This window comes from Carex rostrata, chromosome 30 (genome assembly GCF_964058835.1).
Source record: "Carex rostrata chromosome 30, lpCarRost1.2, whole genome shotgun sequence".
Taxonomy (NCBI): Eukaryota; Viridiplantae; Streptophyta; class Magnoliopsida; order Poales; family Cyperaceae; genus Carex; species Carex rostrata.
Window position 1 is genome coordinate 4396584 of NC_135947.1, and position 17705 is coordinate 4414288.

General features: G+C 35.1%; 3 protein-coding genes across 4 annotated transcripts; 2 read left to right on the forward strand and 1 right to left on the reverse strand.

Annotated features, from left to right (window-relative positions):
* The first annotated feature begins 6694 nt into the window (after nucleotides 1-6694).
* On the forward strand, nucleotides 6695-7885 carry LOC144547062 (ethylene-responsive transcription factor ERF061-like). Its single transcript, XM_078295672.1, has one exon. The coding sequence runs from the start codon at nucleotides 6815-6817 to the stop codon at nucleotides 7649-7651; it is 837 nt and encodes a 278-aa protein (XP_078151798.1). The 5' UTR covers nucleotides 6695-6814; the 3' UTR covers nucleotides 7652-7885.
* A 201-nt stretch (nucleotides 7886-8086) lies between these two features.
* Nucleotides 8087-11407, reverse strand: LOC144547083 (uncharacterized). The gene is made up of 3 exons (XM_078295688.1): nucleotides 11051-11407; nucleotides 10195-10443; nucleotides 8087-8353 (listed from the first exon to the last, which is right to left on the reverse strand). The coding sequence occupies exons 1-3, from the start codon at nucleotides 11405-11407 to the stop codon at nucleotides 8090-8092; spliced, it is 870 nt and encodes a 289-aa protein (XP_078151814.1). The 3' UTR covers nucleotides 8087-8089.
* Nucleotides 11408-13602: 2195 nt separating this feature from the next.
* Nucleotides 13603-16735, forward strand: WTF1 (Ubiquitin carboxyl-terminal hydrolase family protein). 2 transcript variants are annotated; one of them, XR_013508908.1, is made up of 2 exons: nucleotides 13603-15350; nucleotides 16434-16735. XR_013508908.1 is itself a non-coding variant. In XM_078295510.1 (2 exons), the coding sequence occupies exon 1, from the start codon at nucleotides 13782-13784 to the stop codon at nucleotides 15294-15296; it is 1515 nt and encodes a 504-aa protein (XP_078151636.1). In that variant the 5' UTR covers nucleotides 13630-13781; the 3' UTR covers nucleotides 15297-15310; nucleotides 16434-16735. The 2 variants fall into 2 exon arrangements, 1 of the variants encoding a protein (XP_078151636.1); XM_078295510.1 differs by having other exon boundaries at nucleotides 13630-15310.
* The last annotated feature ends 970 nt before the right edge of the window (nucleotides 16736-17705 follow it).

A 17705-nucleotide genomic window follows, 5' to 3' on the forward strand; every position in this document is an offset into this window, starting at 1 on the left:
TGCGTGGCAGCCGGATTTCACCTCGCACATCTCCAGCCCTTGGCACATTGAACTCTCGCAAGGTCCTTGGCATGAAGACGTCCATGTCGTCGTCAGACTGGTCGGTCAAGTCTTCTCTTTCTCTATTTCTTTCTGCATCCCTGTCCTCCCTGCTCGGATGTTCTGACATTGTCTCTGTGATGCGAGTCGCCTCAGTTGTGATGCGAGTCGCGTCAACCTCTATGCGGGTCGCTTCAGTTGAGGTCTGAGCAGGAACTGTGTCTTCTGGAGGTGTTTCGTCAAAGAGTGGTCCTCTGCTCCTCAGTTGGTAAGTCAGCTTGTATTTACCTGCAGGAGGGGGGATGAAAGCCAGTTTTTAGTTAATAAAGAAGTAAAGCAAAAGAAAAGATACAAACTAAAATCTAGATTAACTAAGAAAAGTGAAAATCTAGAAAGGAATTGATAGCCGTCCCCGGCAATGGCGCCAAAACTTGTTCGCTTCTCAGAGTGTGCTTACAAAGTTCCAAATACAACTAATTGTACTTGTTTTAAACCTTGAATCCACTCACGTCTAGGATTGCAAGTGTACAATCCTATCCGTGTAGTAAAATAAGGTATCGATCCTCAGGGACGGTTAAACTCAATTCTAGACTTTCACAAATCCAAGTTAGGTACTAGAAGTTTGAAGAATTGGGTTTGATTTGTTTATGTTTCCTAATTTCAAAAGACAATTCAATTAAAGGTAAATGAAAGCGATTAAAAGATTTGGTTTTGAACCAATTATAAAAGGTGTTCTTAGGGTTTCAGACTTCATCTCAAACTTTTCCTTCTCTGGACCTATCATACAACTCGCATCATCTCTGATGCGACCTGTGTGATGCGACTCGCATCATCTCTGATGCGGGTCGCATGGCCCTCGAGCAGAGCTGACATGAGTTCGTATCTAAGTTGATTTCTTGTGCGAGGCTTCAACCTGTGGCTCTCGCCTACTGGTATCTATCCTAAATTGATTGTCTGGTTAACTAGAAGTATCTATAACCTCTCGATAATAGAAATTTCACCTCTCGGTTACTATTGATCTTAGATCTACTTCAAGTGCTCAATTACAATTGCAAGATACATCAAGGCCTAATTACTAGAAGAGATGCTATAGACATCTAACAGTAGACAATCAAGAATCAATCAAGAAATCACAATCAAGCAAATGATGAATACTCAAACAACAATCACACAAGTTCAACATTAGATCAAAACATCATTCAACTCAAAGAAAAGGTTTGGAGATTACATCTTAACCCTAAGAACTAGAGATCTACTCAAGCATAACAAAAGTAAACATGAAAGAGAGAGAGAATAAGCAAATCATGATGGAGCTCGAAGATCCAAAGTAGATTGGAGAGGATCTTGAAATCTTCCCTTCTCTTCTTCTTCAATCAAGCTCCAATCTCCTTCTTCTCTCTTGATCTTCGCTCTTTTTGTGTTCTGGAATGTAGAGGGGGAAAAAGCTCTCCAATTTCTGGCTTAGGACCTCTTTATATAGGCATTAGATCTGACTTGGAGCTTATCAGGTCGAATTTGAATTGGGCGGCAACAGTTGATGCGACTCGCATCAACTGGATGCGACTCGCATCAGATGGTCTTCAAGAGAGAGCAGTGAGGGTCGCATCGCAGGTAGGGGTGCAAACGGATCGGATACGGATCGGATAATGCTCAACCCATATCCGTATCCGTATTTTTTTTCGGATACGGATACGGATCGGATAGTAACCGGATACGGATACGGATCGGATATTAAACGGATACGGATACGGATCGGATATTTTCGGATACGAATACAGATACGGATATAATTCAGATTTCTAATTCAAAATATATATCTAATTAACTTGTTACACCATTACAAAATATATATCTGATTAACTAAAATTCACCAACATAACTATACAATACAAAAAATAAATAGACACAATTTTTTTCTCAAATCTTAACATATCCAGATGGAATATGCTAGCATGCTATGCATAGCATAGAACTCCTCCATGCAACAGCTCGGATTTCGAGTTTTCAAAATCCTAATGGTCGATCCGAACTGTTCATCTTGTTCTCCATATTAATATGTGTTTGGAGACCAAAGTTTACATTTTTTGGAATTTTTTTACTATTTCTTTAGATTTATTGAAAATTGCTGTTTTTTTATGGTCCAGATTTGCTGAAAACAGCGATTTTCAATAAATCTAAAGAAATAGTAAAAAAATTCCAAAAAATGTAAAATTTGGTCTTCAAACACATATTAATATGGAGAACAAGATGAACGGTTCGGATCGACCATTAGGATTTTGAAAACTCGAAATCCAAGCTGTTGCATGGAGGGGTTCTATGCTATGCATATCATGCTAGCATATTTCTATCCGGATATCCGAAAAATTAAAATATCCGGATCCGGATAATTATCCGTATCCGTATCCGTATCCGATTCCGAAACTCAACCCGTATCCGTATCCGTATCCGAATCCGCAACTATCCGTATCCGAATATCCGAATCCGCAAAAATTCGGATACGGATCCGGATTCGGACGGGTAATATCCGACCCGTTTGCACCCCTAATCGCAGGTCGCTTTGGGCTTGGATGCGACTCGCACGAGGTGAATGCGACTCGCATCAGAGCTTCCTGAAGTCTGCCGTTTGCCTGATTTCACCTGATTCCTGCAAAGTAGGAACCAAAACATAGCAGTACCACATTCTAGGGATATTCAATGTAAAAGGTGCTATTTGTTGGTTCAAAATATCATTTTCTGTATGGAAACAAGTCAATATAATAGGTCTAATAATGTGACATCAGAATGCATCATGACCATCCAATTACACAGATGATGATGTACTGTACAATATCACGATCCAGTAAACTTATTTACTAATGCTAATTCTTTTGTCTCATAGCTATCAGATCAGTTTCAAAGTAGGTGTGTGTCATCTTTGCAAACTTAATATTTTCTTAATCTTGAGCAGATTATCAAATATGATTACTCATGTAATCATTCCGCTAGTAGATAATCTTACTCTACCAAGGGGCCAAGTGATGCTATAACTCGTATAGAGATACGAGGGACAATAATACTTTTGGTAACTCATCACTTCCTCAGCATAAGTTATGTATACTGAAGTGCTGCTGTTATAATTGATTTTTACGGATAGCGTTAGATAACACTAACATATACACATCTCTTACTAGGAAAGATGAACACCTCATACTGTAAAACTTAACACTGAATGAAAGCATTAATGACACGAACACAATTTCATTTAATGTTTCATTCAGGGTCTGTCAAATACCATGTTTCTGGAACATGTATCTATCTGATTAAAATGACATATCTTGTCTATGGTTTGTAAAAGTTAACCATCTTTAATCTACATAATAACCTTATAGCGGTTAATTAGTGTTCCTGTTAATTATCTCGGTTAGAGACTTTTAAGAGTATATATCATCTATATTATGAAGTTTCACAATTTCAGTCATGAACTTGAAATAATTCATAAATGCAATAATACTCAATTCAACAAAATGACATTTTATTAATCACTCAATTCATAAACAAAACGTATATAATAAAATTATCGTATATTGACTTCTAGATTATTACTTACTAACACTACTCTCAATATTATTTTGAATATAAGTTCCATTGTTGAGTTGAGAAAATCATACTTTTTTTTTTCTCGCTGTGTTAGTAAAGCATAAGGTTTGTTTAGCTGTAATAATTTTATACTTTTATTGCAATTTTGTAAGTGATGTGTTATTTTGAATTTGTATATGCAGTTATTCAAAATAAACAAAGCAATTTTTATTTGTTAAACAAAAAATGATATATCATGTAGTAAAATTTATCTTTATATTTCTCATACCAACTAAATATATTGAAACTAAAAAGAATCAAAATACATATTTAATGAAAATTAAAATCATTGATATACAGTACAACCAGAAATGTATGGATTAATATTCTTTTTTTTGTTGTTATTTCAAATTAGATGAAAATTTAACAATAAAGAATATATAGTAACTAATAAATTATCTTTCATGCTAGAAGATTACATAATTACCGGGATAAAAAATAGCATTTGAAAGAAATATATATATATATATATATATATATAGAGTAAAGCTAGGGTGTGATGTGCTCACCAAGAGAGTTTGGTGAGCACAACTCCAAAAGTTCATCGGATTGACTTCAAACGCAAAATCCAAACCGTTGAAATCCATGTGCTTCATGAGTGATACATGTGCATGCAAAATTTTGAAAGTTTTGAGTTTATGTGCTACACGGTCAAGCGGTCAAAGAAATAATAAAAATTGACTATATAAAACAACTTATAAATTAACTTAATAAAATGTTCATTTCTTTGACCGCTTGACCGTGTAGCAAATGAACTCGAAACATTCAAAATTTTGTATGCACATGCATCACTCATGAAGCACATGGATTTCAACGGTTTGGATTCGGCATTTGAAGTCGATCCGATGAACTTTTGGAGTTGTGCTCACCAAACTCTCTTGGTGAGCACATCACACCCTAGCTTTACTCTATATATATATATATATATGAAGGACAAAATTGTCTATAAAATTTGAGAATTTGAAGTTGTTGTGTTAATATAAAGAGTTATTGCACTAATATCAGCACCCGTTAACAATATGTTAGAGTTAATTTTGTTTTTATCAAAATGGTAATAAATGATTTGTATTGTCTTTTTTTTTTTTGAAAATACTGATAGAAGCTATCAGTTTAAATGATTTGTATTGTCATGATCTAATTTTCTGTCGGCAATTTTCTTATGATCATAACATTTTTGCAACAAAAATCTAGTATGAACAGAATTAAACCTTGACATAATTGTCAAAGATAATAGTTTCCGTACAGTAAATATAGATTAGAAACCAACTAAAAGATTGTAGAAGATATTTTAGAAACATAAAACTGAGACATTTTATTCAATTAAAAAGAAATTCTAGTGTGAACGCTAAAAATCAATTTGCTCATAAGTTTATGCACAAGTTTCTTTCATATCCATTTGCATGTTACCGCTATACGATTTAACATATACCTAAATGCTAGCAGGAAATAATCAAGCTAGCTTATAAAGAGATTCATCATTGAGCTATAATAGGGATATAATGGAGAATTGATCACTCACAATTACCAGTAAACAGAGAACTATGTAAAGTAGGCTAACTTATTGTTTTATTTTTTGTTGTGGCAAAATACAAAATTTCAATTTAGCATATACTTTTGAAGACATTTAAAACTTTATCCTGACTTCATGCTAAAGAAACAATGATTTTGGTTTGTAGAAATTATATAAAAATAATATAGAGTATTAGTTATATTGCATTAATATTTTGATTCCATAAAAGAAATCGATTTTTTTTTACCAATTTCTTTAGGATTTGTAAATGAAATTTAAAAGAAGTTTGGTGGATCATGAAAATCTATTGTACAAATGTTACAAAGAATTTATAATATTTGTTCCGTTCCCTTAAAAAAGAGAAAATCCAAGTCTTTCTATGAATCAAAATATAAATGTAATTGATCTAATAATCTATATTATTTTCATACAATTTCCATGACAAATTATTGTAGATAAAATGTTTAGAAATGAAGAGTACCTATTGTAGATGCTACAAAGAATTTCTAAATTCTTTTTCGGTCCTTTAAGAACCAAAAATAAAAAATTCGGTTCCTTCTATAAATTAAAATATGAATGAATTTCATATAATAATCTATGTTATTTTTATAGAATTTCTATAAATAAATATCCTGGCTGAAATGTCTAGAGAGCATGTGAAATCAAAACTCAAAAGTGCCTGCAGTAAGAAACGTGGCAATACATGATGCTGTCGTCCCAGCTAATCCCATTAGATTCCAAAAATTTGCTTTTGTGATTAACACCTGATTTGATTGTAGTTAAGATCCTCTGTGGCAATTGTTATTGTAGGTAACAAAAGGCCACAAAGTCATAAGGCAATTAAATGCCATCTACAGCAACCTTTTCAATACATTATTTTCATGCAACTGTTGAAAAGATAATTAAAGTGCAAAAACATGAAAACAGATGTGACAAATAAAACTTCTAATGGGTTCTTAAAAGTACAAATAAATACTTCAAAGTTGGATATACCAAAATCAGTATCAATATAGTTGTTATTTTACAAAAGTTTTGGAACTTCATATCTGTTATGAAAATCAGTATCATATATATTTTTCATATCAAAATTAGTATCAATATAAGTAAATAACTTAAGAACGCTTAAATTACTCATTCATAATTAATTTTGTTTGTACATGTTGTCATAAAATATTTCTCTTGCTTGCCCAATTTAAAAATTTAATTAACATTATGACTATCCTAGCTTTCTAACGACTGTACATGGCATTTCATTATAAATTTATAATCACTCGAATAAATATATAGCCACGCAGTACACAGATCCACAGCCACAGGTTAAAGACATCACAAGAGCATGTCCTAGTCTCCCGCAGTGGACCACGTGTCCTGCTTCTCATTTATCCTTAAATTACAAAATTTCACAATTACCCTTGTAATTTCCACACTCACATAGCCACATGACGAAGGCAACCCATCATGAGGGTAGAATAGTAAACTTACCCAATCAAGCTGCCAACTCTGTTCTTGCATAAATAACCTTACCCCAATCCCGTATTTCTGTAGCAATCATAAACCGAGAGAAACTGAGAAACTAGTAACTTCCCATTTCCTCCCTCTCAAAATCTAAATTTTTTCACTAGTCAGTACGTCTCTCAATTCAAAAAAGACATGGAAGATAACATAATCTTCGATCCCTCACAATCTCTTTTATCACCTTCTCTGCCTGATGGCATAGCCTTTGCAGTGTCAGACCTCCTCCTCTCTGGTTCAAATGCTATTGATACAATTTTTTCTCACGTACCTCCGGCAGTACCACCGCATCCTTCCGAGGCAACACTTGGCTCCTCAGTGTATCTTCGCCAAACTGAGCTTCTCCGCCGCTTTACTGGTACCACCTCGAAATTCTCCCACTGCCAACTGTATGACCACCAGTCTTCTACCAGCAGCAACAACTATAGTAACAGTTGTGGTACCAGTATTGGTAAGGGTACCGGCAAGACCAAATTGTATCGTGGGGTGAGGCAACGGCACTGGGGCAAGTGGGTGGCCGAAATCCGCTTGCCACAAAATCGAATCCGGGTCTGGCTCGGGACATATGATTCGCCAGAGGCAGCTGCTTTCGCATACGACCGTGCTGCATATAGGTTACGAGGTGAATATGCCAGGTTAAATTTTCCCGGTTTGGCAGATGGACCCGAGTGCCCGGGCCCACTCCAAGCGCTCCGATTGGCTATCGATTCTAAGATACAAACGATCTGTCAGCGCCTGGCACGGCAAAGGCGTGCAAGGCACAAGGTGAAGAAGGAGATGACCAAAAAAGCTGCAGCAGAGGTTACACAATCTGACACATCATCAGCTGGTGGTTCCAGTCTTGCGAGTGATGTGACAGGAGGATGTGTCGAGATGATGAATCATGGATGCCCGCTCGAGACCATGAATGACGGATACTTACTAGAGCACATGCCATCGTTTGATCCGGAGTTGATATGGGAGTGGTTAGAGTAATTAGTTGATCTCTAGATGTATAATTGAGATAAGATTCAGTAGTATAAGTGGAAATAAAAGAGCAAATAATAAATAAGAGATAAGGATACATTCTGATCTTAGCCACGTAAAGGCTTGGAATTAAAAGCTTTTACGGGAGCAAGTAGGCGAGGAGTATTATTACTACCATGTACCTTTATTGATGTAAACTTTAGAGAGTTTTTGCAAAGTCAAACAAGATAAATTATAGTACTCCTATCATTGTAGTATATAGTACTTCTATCATTGTAGTACAGTATTACTGTTATTAAACGTGTTTCATACTGATTGGTCCAGTTCATACATTTTGCACAAAAAATTCAGACAAAACAAAAAAAAGGAGAAAACGAAAGAAGAAAGAAAACAATATTTACAAAATTCAATTAGATAGTGCTGTAAAGCCACTCATGGCACTTGTACCTATGATACAGATACTGGTACAGGAGCTGGTACCGGCTTGAGATCTACAGTAGGTAATCTCACTGGTGAACTCTCCTCGACCTCGACCGAGAGTGAGTCTCGGCCGCCTCTGATATGACTCAGCCTCTCCTGGGCCCCACCGCGAAGCTTTTCCAACCTCAGACCATGTCCTTGTTGCATCTTATAAACCTTTAGTAGGTTAAATAAACCCCCTATTAAGAATAGGAGGCATCCAAACATGCATAACCATGCCCAGCTTTTCGCCTACATGAAAATGGGGAATTTGTACTGTCACGCTGATTAAAAAGGCATTGGTCACAAGAAATTTCAAGGCATTAAATTTATTTGGAGGGCTGTGTACTGGTATCGTAGTTCAGCATTAAATTTCAAGGCACTATTCAAAACAAAAGACATAAATTACTGGATTCTGGTGGTTTATTTCTTTTTTTTATTCAGGCGACCATGTTTTGGTATTTGGTACTGTTGATCAGCTTCCCTTTTGCTACCAATTTGACTGGTTCAACATTTTCCTATACTCTTTTTCGACACAAAATTCAAGTTCGGACAAAACAGAGGTTAACTAGGTGGAATTTGACTTTGTTTAATTAAGGCTCAAATTTACAGTTTATCAAACAGGGATTTCTTTTTGGAAACATTCAAATGAGGGTTAATTGATAAAAAATGGAAAATCTGTGCACAATCCTGCCCAAAATTTCATTACAATCATAAGTTCCTGGGTGGCCGAGTATGCTTAGCAATCAACAGAGAGTTGTGCTCTGTGGAGTGTGGAGCAGAGGTTCTCCAGTGGTTCCAATTATGATGGTTTTTAAGAAGTTAATTAAAAATTTATATACTTCTAGGAGTTATTTGAAAATTCAATAGGCTCAGTTGACCTTACTGGAGCTCAGTTAACTCTACACCAGCTGTACTTAACCGCATAAGTGAAGGTTATTCGAGATTTACCGAGCTGATAGTTCCTTTTAAACAGAAAATTAAAGAAAATGCTACAGTACCTATATTGGTTATTGACTTATTGTACCCTCGCAACTGTGATTCTGACTACTTTACCAGAACTACGGTTAATAAGTAAAAAATCTTGGTAACGATAAATAGTGATGAGATGTTTCAGGATGAAATTAGCAAGAGGCAATGTGATTAACATATCACTGATTATCAAACTTTAGAAGGAGATCATAGTTTATACTTTATACAGAACAGGGCTTCTATAAGACAAGTAAAGACCTAATGTTGTTCTGAAATATCTATTTTTTTTTTTTTTTTTTGAGGAACGAAAGATCTATTCACTTGAATGAATATAAGCACATAAATAGAATTGCATTATTAGAAGTTGGATAAGTATTTATTTCCCATTTATTTCCCTTTTCTTATTACAGAGTATTTACACAAACGAGACTTGATGATATTTCCCGTTTATGCTCTGGTTCTGGTAAAACTAGGTTATGATATTACCCTTTATGCAAAGGTTCTGGTAAAAAATTTCACTCTCAAAAGATGCGAAACCAAGAAGAAAGAAGAAAATAACCACACGTTATATTTTACGGCTTGTATCCTCTCTAATTAATGTGCCTAATTAAAAGCATGTTCTATCGGATTGGACAGATCAAAGTTGCGACATGTATATATCTAGACAGACAGGACTAAGGACTAAGGACAGTCACATACTATGCACCTTCTGATATGAAACATGCAGCCCAGATTTGCCTTGGACTTAGGAATTGTTCGTGTGTAACTGGATACGACCAGACATAATTAAAGAGATATTCCCTCAATATTAGATATCTTGGAAATTAGTCTCCTAATAGCCTAGAATATAGCAATATTGTTCACATTGCTATTTTAGTACCTATGAGATGAATAAATGGCTTTGCCAACAGGTTGGTAGACGACAGTTTTAATGTTAAATCGGTCACTAAGTACATTGGCTTACTTCTCTAGTAAGGTCATATTCACCAAATTTTAATTCAAATTTAATCGCATGAATATGTTGTGGGCTATTGGCCACCATATAAACTTAAACAAGAGTCAATAAGTCTATTTTTGTTAAAGCATTAATAATTTCAATCTATAAGATTAATACCCACCACTATTCTTGAGCTCCAATGGTCAGCATCTGGATATGCATGTCGTTGATTGAAAATCCCGCCGACAAAGAAGAGAAGACTACCCATGAGGAATGGAACATGTACACTTGTTTGTAGGATTTGGGTTTGGCTATCAGCCCGCTCGTATATTTGGCAGCCATTATGGATCGACCCAAATACCCATATAAGTGGCCCCACAATAAGGCAATTCGAAGCGTGCCTCTTCAGTTCGCCATCATATTTTCTGTCTAGCTGCAATTTGTTAATGGTTAATTAATCAAGCTAGATCTAAATACTGTTAGAGAAAATTAATCCCTAGCACAAAAACCCTACATCATTTTGCCCTCATTTCATCAAAATTTATATGGTCACATTAATTAGCATCCCAATTCCCTTAGGTAGAGATACTATGCTAACAATGTCATGTCATCGGGGAAATAATAGTAGGGGCAAGGTACTCAAGACTTGCATATAAACTTGGCTTATTAAATTTATTAGGTACATCAATAATCAACCAAAATATGAAACAGTGTACGTATCTGTCGAATTTACTCAATTGTATTGCATATTGCTTTATTTCTCTGTGATTTATTATCAGTTGTGGCAATTTTACTGCAATAATCACTATAAGCATTGTCATTGGTACATCATAATTAATGTTATTGTTGTTAAACTTTATCAACTGAGAATATTTCAGACAAACCGGTACCCCTTCAGATCAATGGAAATTATATTATTTTCCAATTCACAGCAAAAACAATGATAAAATAACTATATCTCTCAACAAGAAAATAAATAAATAAATAAAATCTAATAACAATTTCACCAAGAATCCCGCCCCATTGATTAATTATTGTACCTGAGAGAGAAGCAGTATCACTCCAACAAAAGTCACCACCGACCCGACAAATTGGAGAAATGGCACGAGAAGCTCCACAAGCCCAAGCTGTATATCATATCGTACCATCCCTATATGGTAACCAATACCGGCCATATGCGCAAATAAATCATGCAAATTTATCACCGCCACAATAACCAGACCGATCAGCACCACGACCAGGCCGCCTATACTACCACCCGGTAACTGCGCTGTGAACCCGGCGAAGAGGAGGAGAACTGCTAAAACATAGAGGCCTGAGTTGATGTACTCCCACCGATTGCGGTCGTTGCGGGGTCCATACAGGCGGCTCTCCCTTGCTGAGGCGAGCTTCACCATTTTAGTGAGAGAGATATCAGAGATAAGAGAATGAGAGGAGTTTATGAGGGGTTTCTTCAGAAAATTTTACAGTAACTAAGCGGTTAGTGGAGGGAGAAATGGCAGAGTACGTGGCAGCATGCATGGAGGGAGGGGAGAAACGAGGAGCTGTGGCATGTCAGAACTCAGTAAACAAATAATTTAGAACAAATTACACAGATGGCCTTTTAAAATGTGCTTTTTAGTTTGATCATGAAAGTGTAAGAATATTATTTACATTCTAAAGTCTCCAATATATTGTACATTAGTCCCCATAAGTTATTATAGATTCAAAACCAGATGAAAATCTAAATTGACCTTTTAAATATTGTTTTGTAATTTCAATCATTTGTATTTATAGTCAAGTGCATGTAAGTACGTATTATTCATAATTAGTCAATACATGATCCCATAGATAACCATGTTAGTATCAGCATAATTTTAATCATTTGTAGTTTTGTACGATTATATTAAAAGGAGCGATACAAAGTTTTATTTTCGAAATTAAACCAATAGTTGAAAATTTAAGTGCCAAAATGAAAAGCTAGTCCCTTTATATATTCCCTTGAATTTTATCCAAAAAAAAAAATTCCCTTGAATACTGGAGAAACTTTTGTTGCGTAAATTTTGGGCTATCAATTAATTAATTCGATCAGGCCCAGTTTCTACTCCACCGTTTTTAATAATTGGGCTCTAAACTGTCAATGAAGAAACTCATGCTGGGCTTCATCAACTGCCGAGGGCGTACCCATGCCACAAGTCACAACTCCGCTTAGTGAAAACATTCCCTTTTTTCTTAATTTAGAAAATTTCAAAAATAAATTTTAAGAGATAGAGATAAGATGGATTATTTTTTCGTGATAAATGTGTGCAACCGAAACAATGATTCAATTTCATTGGGAGAGGTCAAATATTCCGCACTAATATTCACTATTATCACACCAATAACTACATATGTGGAAAATCAGTGAAAATAAGCTTTAGTTCGGTCCCATTGGCTTCACTCCAATTGTGTCAACTGGGTGGAATTTTTTTAAAATTTTTTTACTTATTTTTTTAAATTTATTGAAAATCACTGTTTTTGGATGGTCTAGAATTTTCAGATCAAGTGATTTTCTAAATATCTAAAAAAATAGTAAATTTTTTTAAAAAAATGTAAAATTTGGTCTCCAAACACATATTAATATAGAGAACAAGATGAACGGTTCGGATCGACCGTTAGGATTTGAAAACTCGAATATAGAGCCGTAGCACGATACCAAATCGTAATATGCATAGTACCATAGACTCACTCAAATAAAATTTAAGAGATAGAGATAAGATGGATTATTTTTTCGTGATAAATGTGTGCAACCGAAACAATGATTCAATTTCATTGGGAGAGGTCAAATATTATGTACTAATTTTCACTATTATCACACCAATAACTACATATGTGGAAAATCAGTGAAAATAAGCATTAGTTCGGTCCCATTGGCTTCACTCCAATTGTGTCAACTGGGTGGAAGGGAGAGAAAAAAAGAAGGCTCGTGAATTTCATAACCTTTACTTGCCCTCGTGATTTTTTAAGTCACTGACATATTGAAGAAACTTTGAACTTTAAAATTGACTGTGAAGAGAGAGGATTGTTGGTTGTATTCTCTCTCTAACGAGATGAGAGAGTAGAATACAACATAGTCTATGACAAGGAGCGAGAGGATCTGGTGAGGAGAAGAGGACCGAGAGAGAGAAGAGAATGAGAAAAGTTTTAAATAAGACAATATTAAGTGGGGGGACGAATAGTTCAAAAATAGTTGAAAACGTTTTGAAAAATGATCCCTAAAATTTGAGAGATAATCCAAAAATTTAGATCCAGTAGATATTACTTTTTCTCTAAAAATAAGAATGAGAGGTGGTCTTCTCTTACCTATTATATTTTTTTTCACTTAGTTATTTAATTAATTTTATTTATTTTAATCAATACATTTGAACTAAAAGAGAGAAAAAAATGACAATAGCGATAAATTTTTTTCAATAATTAATTTCATCTACCGAAAAAAATAATCCATCGTATTTCCAATAATTTAGTTTATTGTTTCTGAAAATAAAAAAGTTGGAAAACATTATATCTAAGTATGAAAAAAAATGAGAAGGAAGACCACATCCGAAAAAAGATCTTTTTTATCCCAAAACCCTCTTCACTTCTCACCGCAAACGACCAAAACCTCACAACTGCACTCGCTCTCTCTTCTCTTCGCGGTGTGCTCTCTCTCTCTTTCTCTCTCCCTATCTACGCGCATCATCGGTATTATCTTTTTTAAACCTTCTATACTTGCAATCAATCTCTACTTATATCTCTTTGTTGTTCAATTTTGCCATGGATTCAAACCTCCTCTTTTCATCCTCCAAAGTTTCTCCCTTCCCTCTCCTTATCTCTTCTACTCCTTTCTGTCCCCTAACCCATGTAGCATTTTCGAAAATAACCCCTCCAATTCCTTCCTTTTTTGGAAAAACCCTTTTGTTCCAGCAGAAGCAACCTTATCTCCTCCAAAAGAAAAAAAATTATTTCCCAAGCATGGCAGCTGTGGTGAAACGAAGAAAAGAGATGCCTTTTGACAAGGTAATCCAAAAAGATAAGAAATTGAAGCTAGTATTGAAAATTAGGAGTATTTTAGTAAGCCAACCCGATCGAATTATGAGTGTTAGGGAGCTTGGCAAGTTCAGAAAGCACCTTGGCATGACAAGGAAGCGTCGGTTTATTGCCTTATTGAAGCGATTCCCAGCTGTTTTTGAAATTATGGAAGAAGGGGTATATTCTTTAAAGTTTAGACTTACTCCAGAGGCGGAGAGGATCTATTTAGAAGAATTACGGGTAAAGAATGAAATGGAGGATACTGTTGTTACAAATCTCCGAAAACTTCTCATGATGTCTCTTCACAAAAGAATTCTTATAGAGAAAATTTCGCATATGAAGGCTGATTTGGGGCTCCCAATTGAATTTCATCATACCATTTGTAGGCGGTATCCCCAATACTTCAAAGTGGTAAGAACCGATCGTGGGCCGGCCTTGGAATTGACCCACTGGGACCCAGCACTGGCTGTTTCTGCTGCTGAGATGTCAGCCGAGGAAAAGCGAATTAGAGAAATTGAAGAGAGAAATCTCATAATAGACAGGCCACTTAAATTCAATATAGTTAAACTCCCAAAGGGGCTCAGCCTCTCTAAAGGGGAAGTGAGGCGACTGACTCGTTTCAACGAACTCCCTTACATATCGCCTTATGCAGATTTCTCAGGAATTGACCAAGGCTCGCCTGAGAAGGAACGGCACGCATGTGGTGTGGTACATGAAATCCTTAGCCTAACCCTAGAAAAGAAGACACTTGTCGATCATCTGACCCATTTCAGGGAAGAGTTTAAGTTCTCACAAAACCTCAGAGCAATGCTGATTCGGCACCCTGATATGTTCTATGTTTCATTTAAAGGGGACCGAGACTCAGTTTTCCTCAGAGAGGCTTATAAAAGTTCTCAACTTGTGGAGAAGAATATGTTGTTGGTTTTGAAGGAAAAGATGCGGGCCCTGGTGGAGGTACCTCGTTTTGGTCGTCGCCGCCCAATAAATGGGGTTGAGGAGGTTAATGGAGATGTAAATGGAGAGGAGGCGGAGGATGAGGATGATTTTTCAGATATAGATAACTTTTTGGAAGGTGATGAGTGCGATGAAGTATTTGAGGGTAATGAGGAAGATGGTTGGAGTGATGAGGACGAGTTTGAAGAAGAGGGTGGAACTGTAAATTTTGACAAGGGCAAAATGGGAAATGTGAAGAAGCAAAATTTGAATGACAAGGATCGTATGCCTGTGCTTCCTGATGGGACGCCGAGAGAACGGTGGTGATGAGCAAATTGCATGTAAGTGGAATTCCTTGCAAGTTTGCTTCCTCTTACACGAGTGAGTTTTTGAAATTTTGTTTTGGCTGTGATGAGCAGTCATTCTTATTCTACCAATCTCCATTGATTCAAACACCAAATTGTACCATTGGTACCGTTATTAGTTGACCCTTTTTTTACCTTCCTTTATGTGCCGTTTATGTACTTTTTCTAGGCATCTTTCATGTGTAGTTGGACAATTGTGCCCAATGTAATTACTTGCTTCCTGGCTTGAATTGGCATAGTTGCACAATTGGGGGTTGATTCCGGAAATTTGATCTAAGTTTGAGCTTAATAGTGGCATCACTACATAATCGAGGGTTAACTGTACAATTTGGTCAAATTAACACTTACTGTGCTTGATTCCCTTTTACATGATATGAGTATGTAGTGATCTCATTATTCTTTGGTCTATGACTCAATTAAATTAATCAACAGATACATATGTTTCTAAGGGCTTTCTTATCAAGCATCCAGTATTTATTAACTAATTGTGAAAAACCTTAAACTATAAGGGATTAAGGGTTAAGTGCTACCTGGAAAAATTTAAATTCCAATTTGCCCTAACATTTAGTAATTCTAACATATTTTAAACCCCATATGAAGGCCGATAAAATGAATGACTCTAAGCTAAATTGCTTTTGTTCTTGATTTCTTCTTTTCCTTGGTGTTTTGTCTCAGGTTATGTAACACTAATAATCCTAATATAAGAAAAAAAAAATAGGCATGATTTTGGTTATAGATATTGGAAGAGGTAAAGTCATTGTTCCAGAGAAAAAGAGAATATTCCAATAGTAGGCGCTTCCTTTTTTCCAACACCAATACGGAAATTATGCTCTAATTAAGGGGAAACATTGGGTTTTCTCAAAATAATATAGGTAATAAATGTTATGACCCAAATTGCTATTTAGGCCCATTGGTTATGTATCTTTGTTTATGTTAAGACTCTTGTAAGAGAGATAAATTAGATTAAGTAAATTAAGTTTACTCTCTACTGTGTCTCTTCCTCTCCTCTTTTTCTCATACCGTAACCTAAATAAGAATAGCATATTTATACTCAACTGATACCTTTTTGCTTCAATTGTTTTTTATTTTTTCCTGTCAGATTGCAATACTCCAGTGAAGAACAAAATGAGGGGCCCACTAAATCTCATGGTGTTTTAGAAACCTCAAATTCGGATGGCACAACTCAATTGTTCTGGATGTCTTCATCTGATTAAAAGAGGTGGCGCAGCAATTTTGAAACAGTTATTTTTTCCATTTACTATTGGGGCTGTAATGTGTGGTAGTGTATACTTATCAGAGAAACAACTTAGACTTGAACATGCAAACATTTTTAATTTGGTCTTGTAGATTACTGATATTACTGCTATACATTTATCAAAATAGTCAGTAAATTTTGTCTTATGTATAATGTGTAAAATTTGTCTTGTTCCTCTGTCAAATATTAATTTGTGAAGGGCTCTTAATTTAAACGATACCTTGTTAATTGGCAGGAACCATCCTTCCCCATTGAAAGCGAAATACTTTTCCATGCAAATCTATAATAATAAAGATTTGAATTTTCAGACGAGGGAACTGAGCTTAAATTAACAGGCCCATAAAAGCAGAGGTATTAAGGCCCAGTTTTACTGCCTGGCCTTGCAAGCTTAAATTTCTCGTCATTGAAATTTATATTAGGCCTGGTGGGCGGATAATTAAAATAATAAGAGATTATTATATTGAAATTAAAATAAGAGACTGTTCAATTATATTGAAATTAAAATTAGATTTTAAGCTAAGGTTTTTCCAAGCAAATTATCCGCGCGGAAAATACATTTAGAGTTGATAATTGAGAGTAACGTGGCTTGTTTTTGAGTTATTTGTCTCTTTGATCTAGTAACATTCTGGCAGAATATAAGTACATATTTTTCTATTTCAATATACTGTTATATTATTTTAACGAGGGTTTAAATGCCTTTATTTTTTATGCTTCAATCATACATTCATTTTTATATTTTCTAATAATAAAAATTCTTAAATTTATATTTAAAAAAATTATTAGATGTGATATATATTATTTTCTCAACATGCACTTAAAATCAGTTTACAGTTTTGCTTTTAAACAAACCAATAAAATTAAAAAATCAATGTTAAAAAATTATCCACATCAGTATATTGTTGAATTCTTTTGATAACACTTAAAACAAAGTTAAAATGTTATTACTTTTTATATATTTATAGAGAAAATGATATCAATAATATCTAATATTTTTATTATCTTAACATTTAAGTTCTAATGAAAACACAATAAGACGAAGGCATTTGAACCCTTCGTTTATTCTAACAACATAGATATTTCTCTGATCATCACTTCCATTGTTATTCGAGAGTTTTT

Excerpts from the sequence above, each read along its gene's own strand:
- LOC144547062 (XM_078295672.1), top strand. The coding sequence starts at position 6,815 with ATGGAAGATAACATAATCTTCGATCCCTCACAATCTCTTTTATCACCT.
- LOC144547083 (XM_078295688.1), bottom strand. The coding sequence starts at position 11,407 with ATGGTGAAGCTCGCCTCAGCAAGGGAGAGCCGCCTGTATGGACCCCGC. Across the intron at positions 10,444-11,050 it reads TGATACTGCTTCTCTCTCAG|CTAGACAGAAAATATGATGG; the intron begins GTACAATAATTA and ends AACAAATTGCAG. Across the intron at positions 8,354-10,194 it reads ACCATTGGAGCTCAAGAATA|GCGAAAAGCTGGGCATGGTT; the intron begins GTGGTGGGTATT and ends ATTTTCATGTAG.
- WTF1 (XM_078295510.1), top strand. The coding sequence starts at position 13,782 with ATGGATTCAAACCTCCTCTTTTCATCCTCCAAAGTTTCTCCCTTCCCT.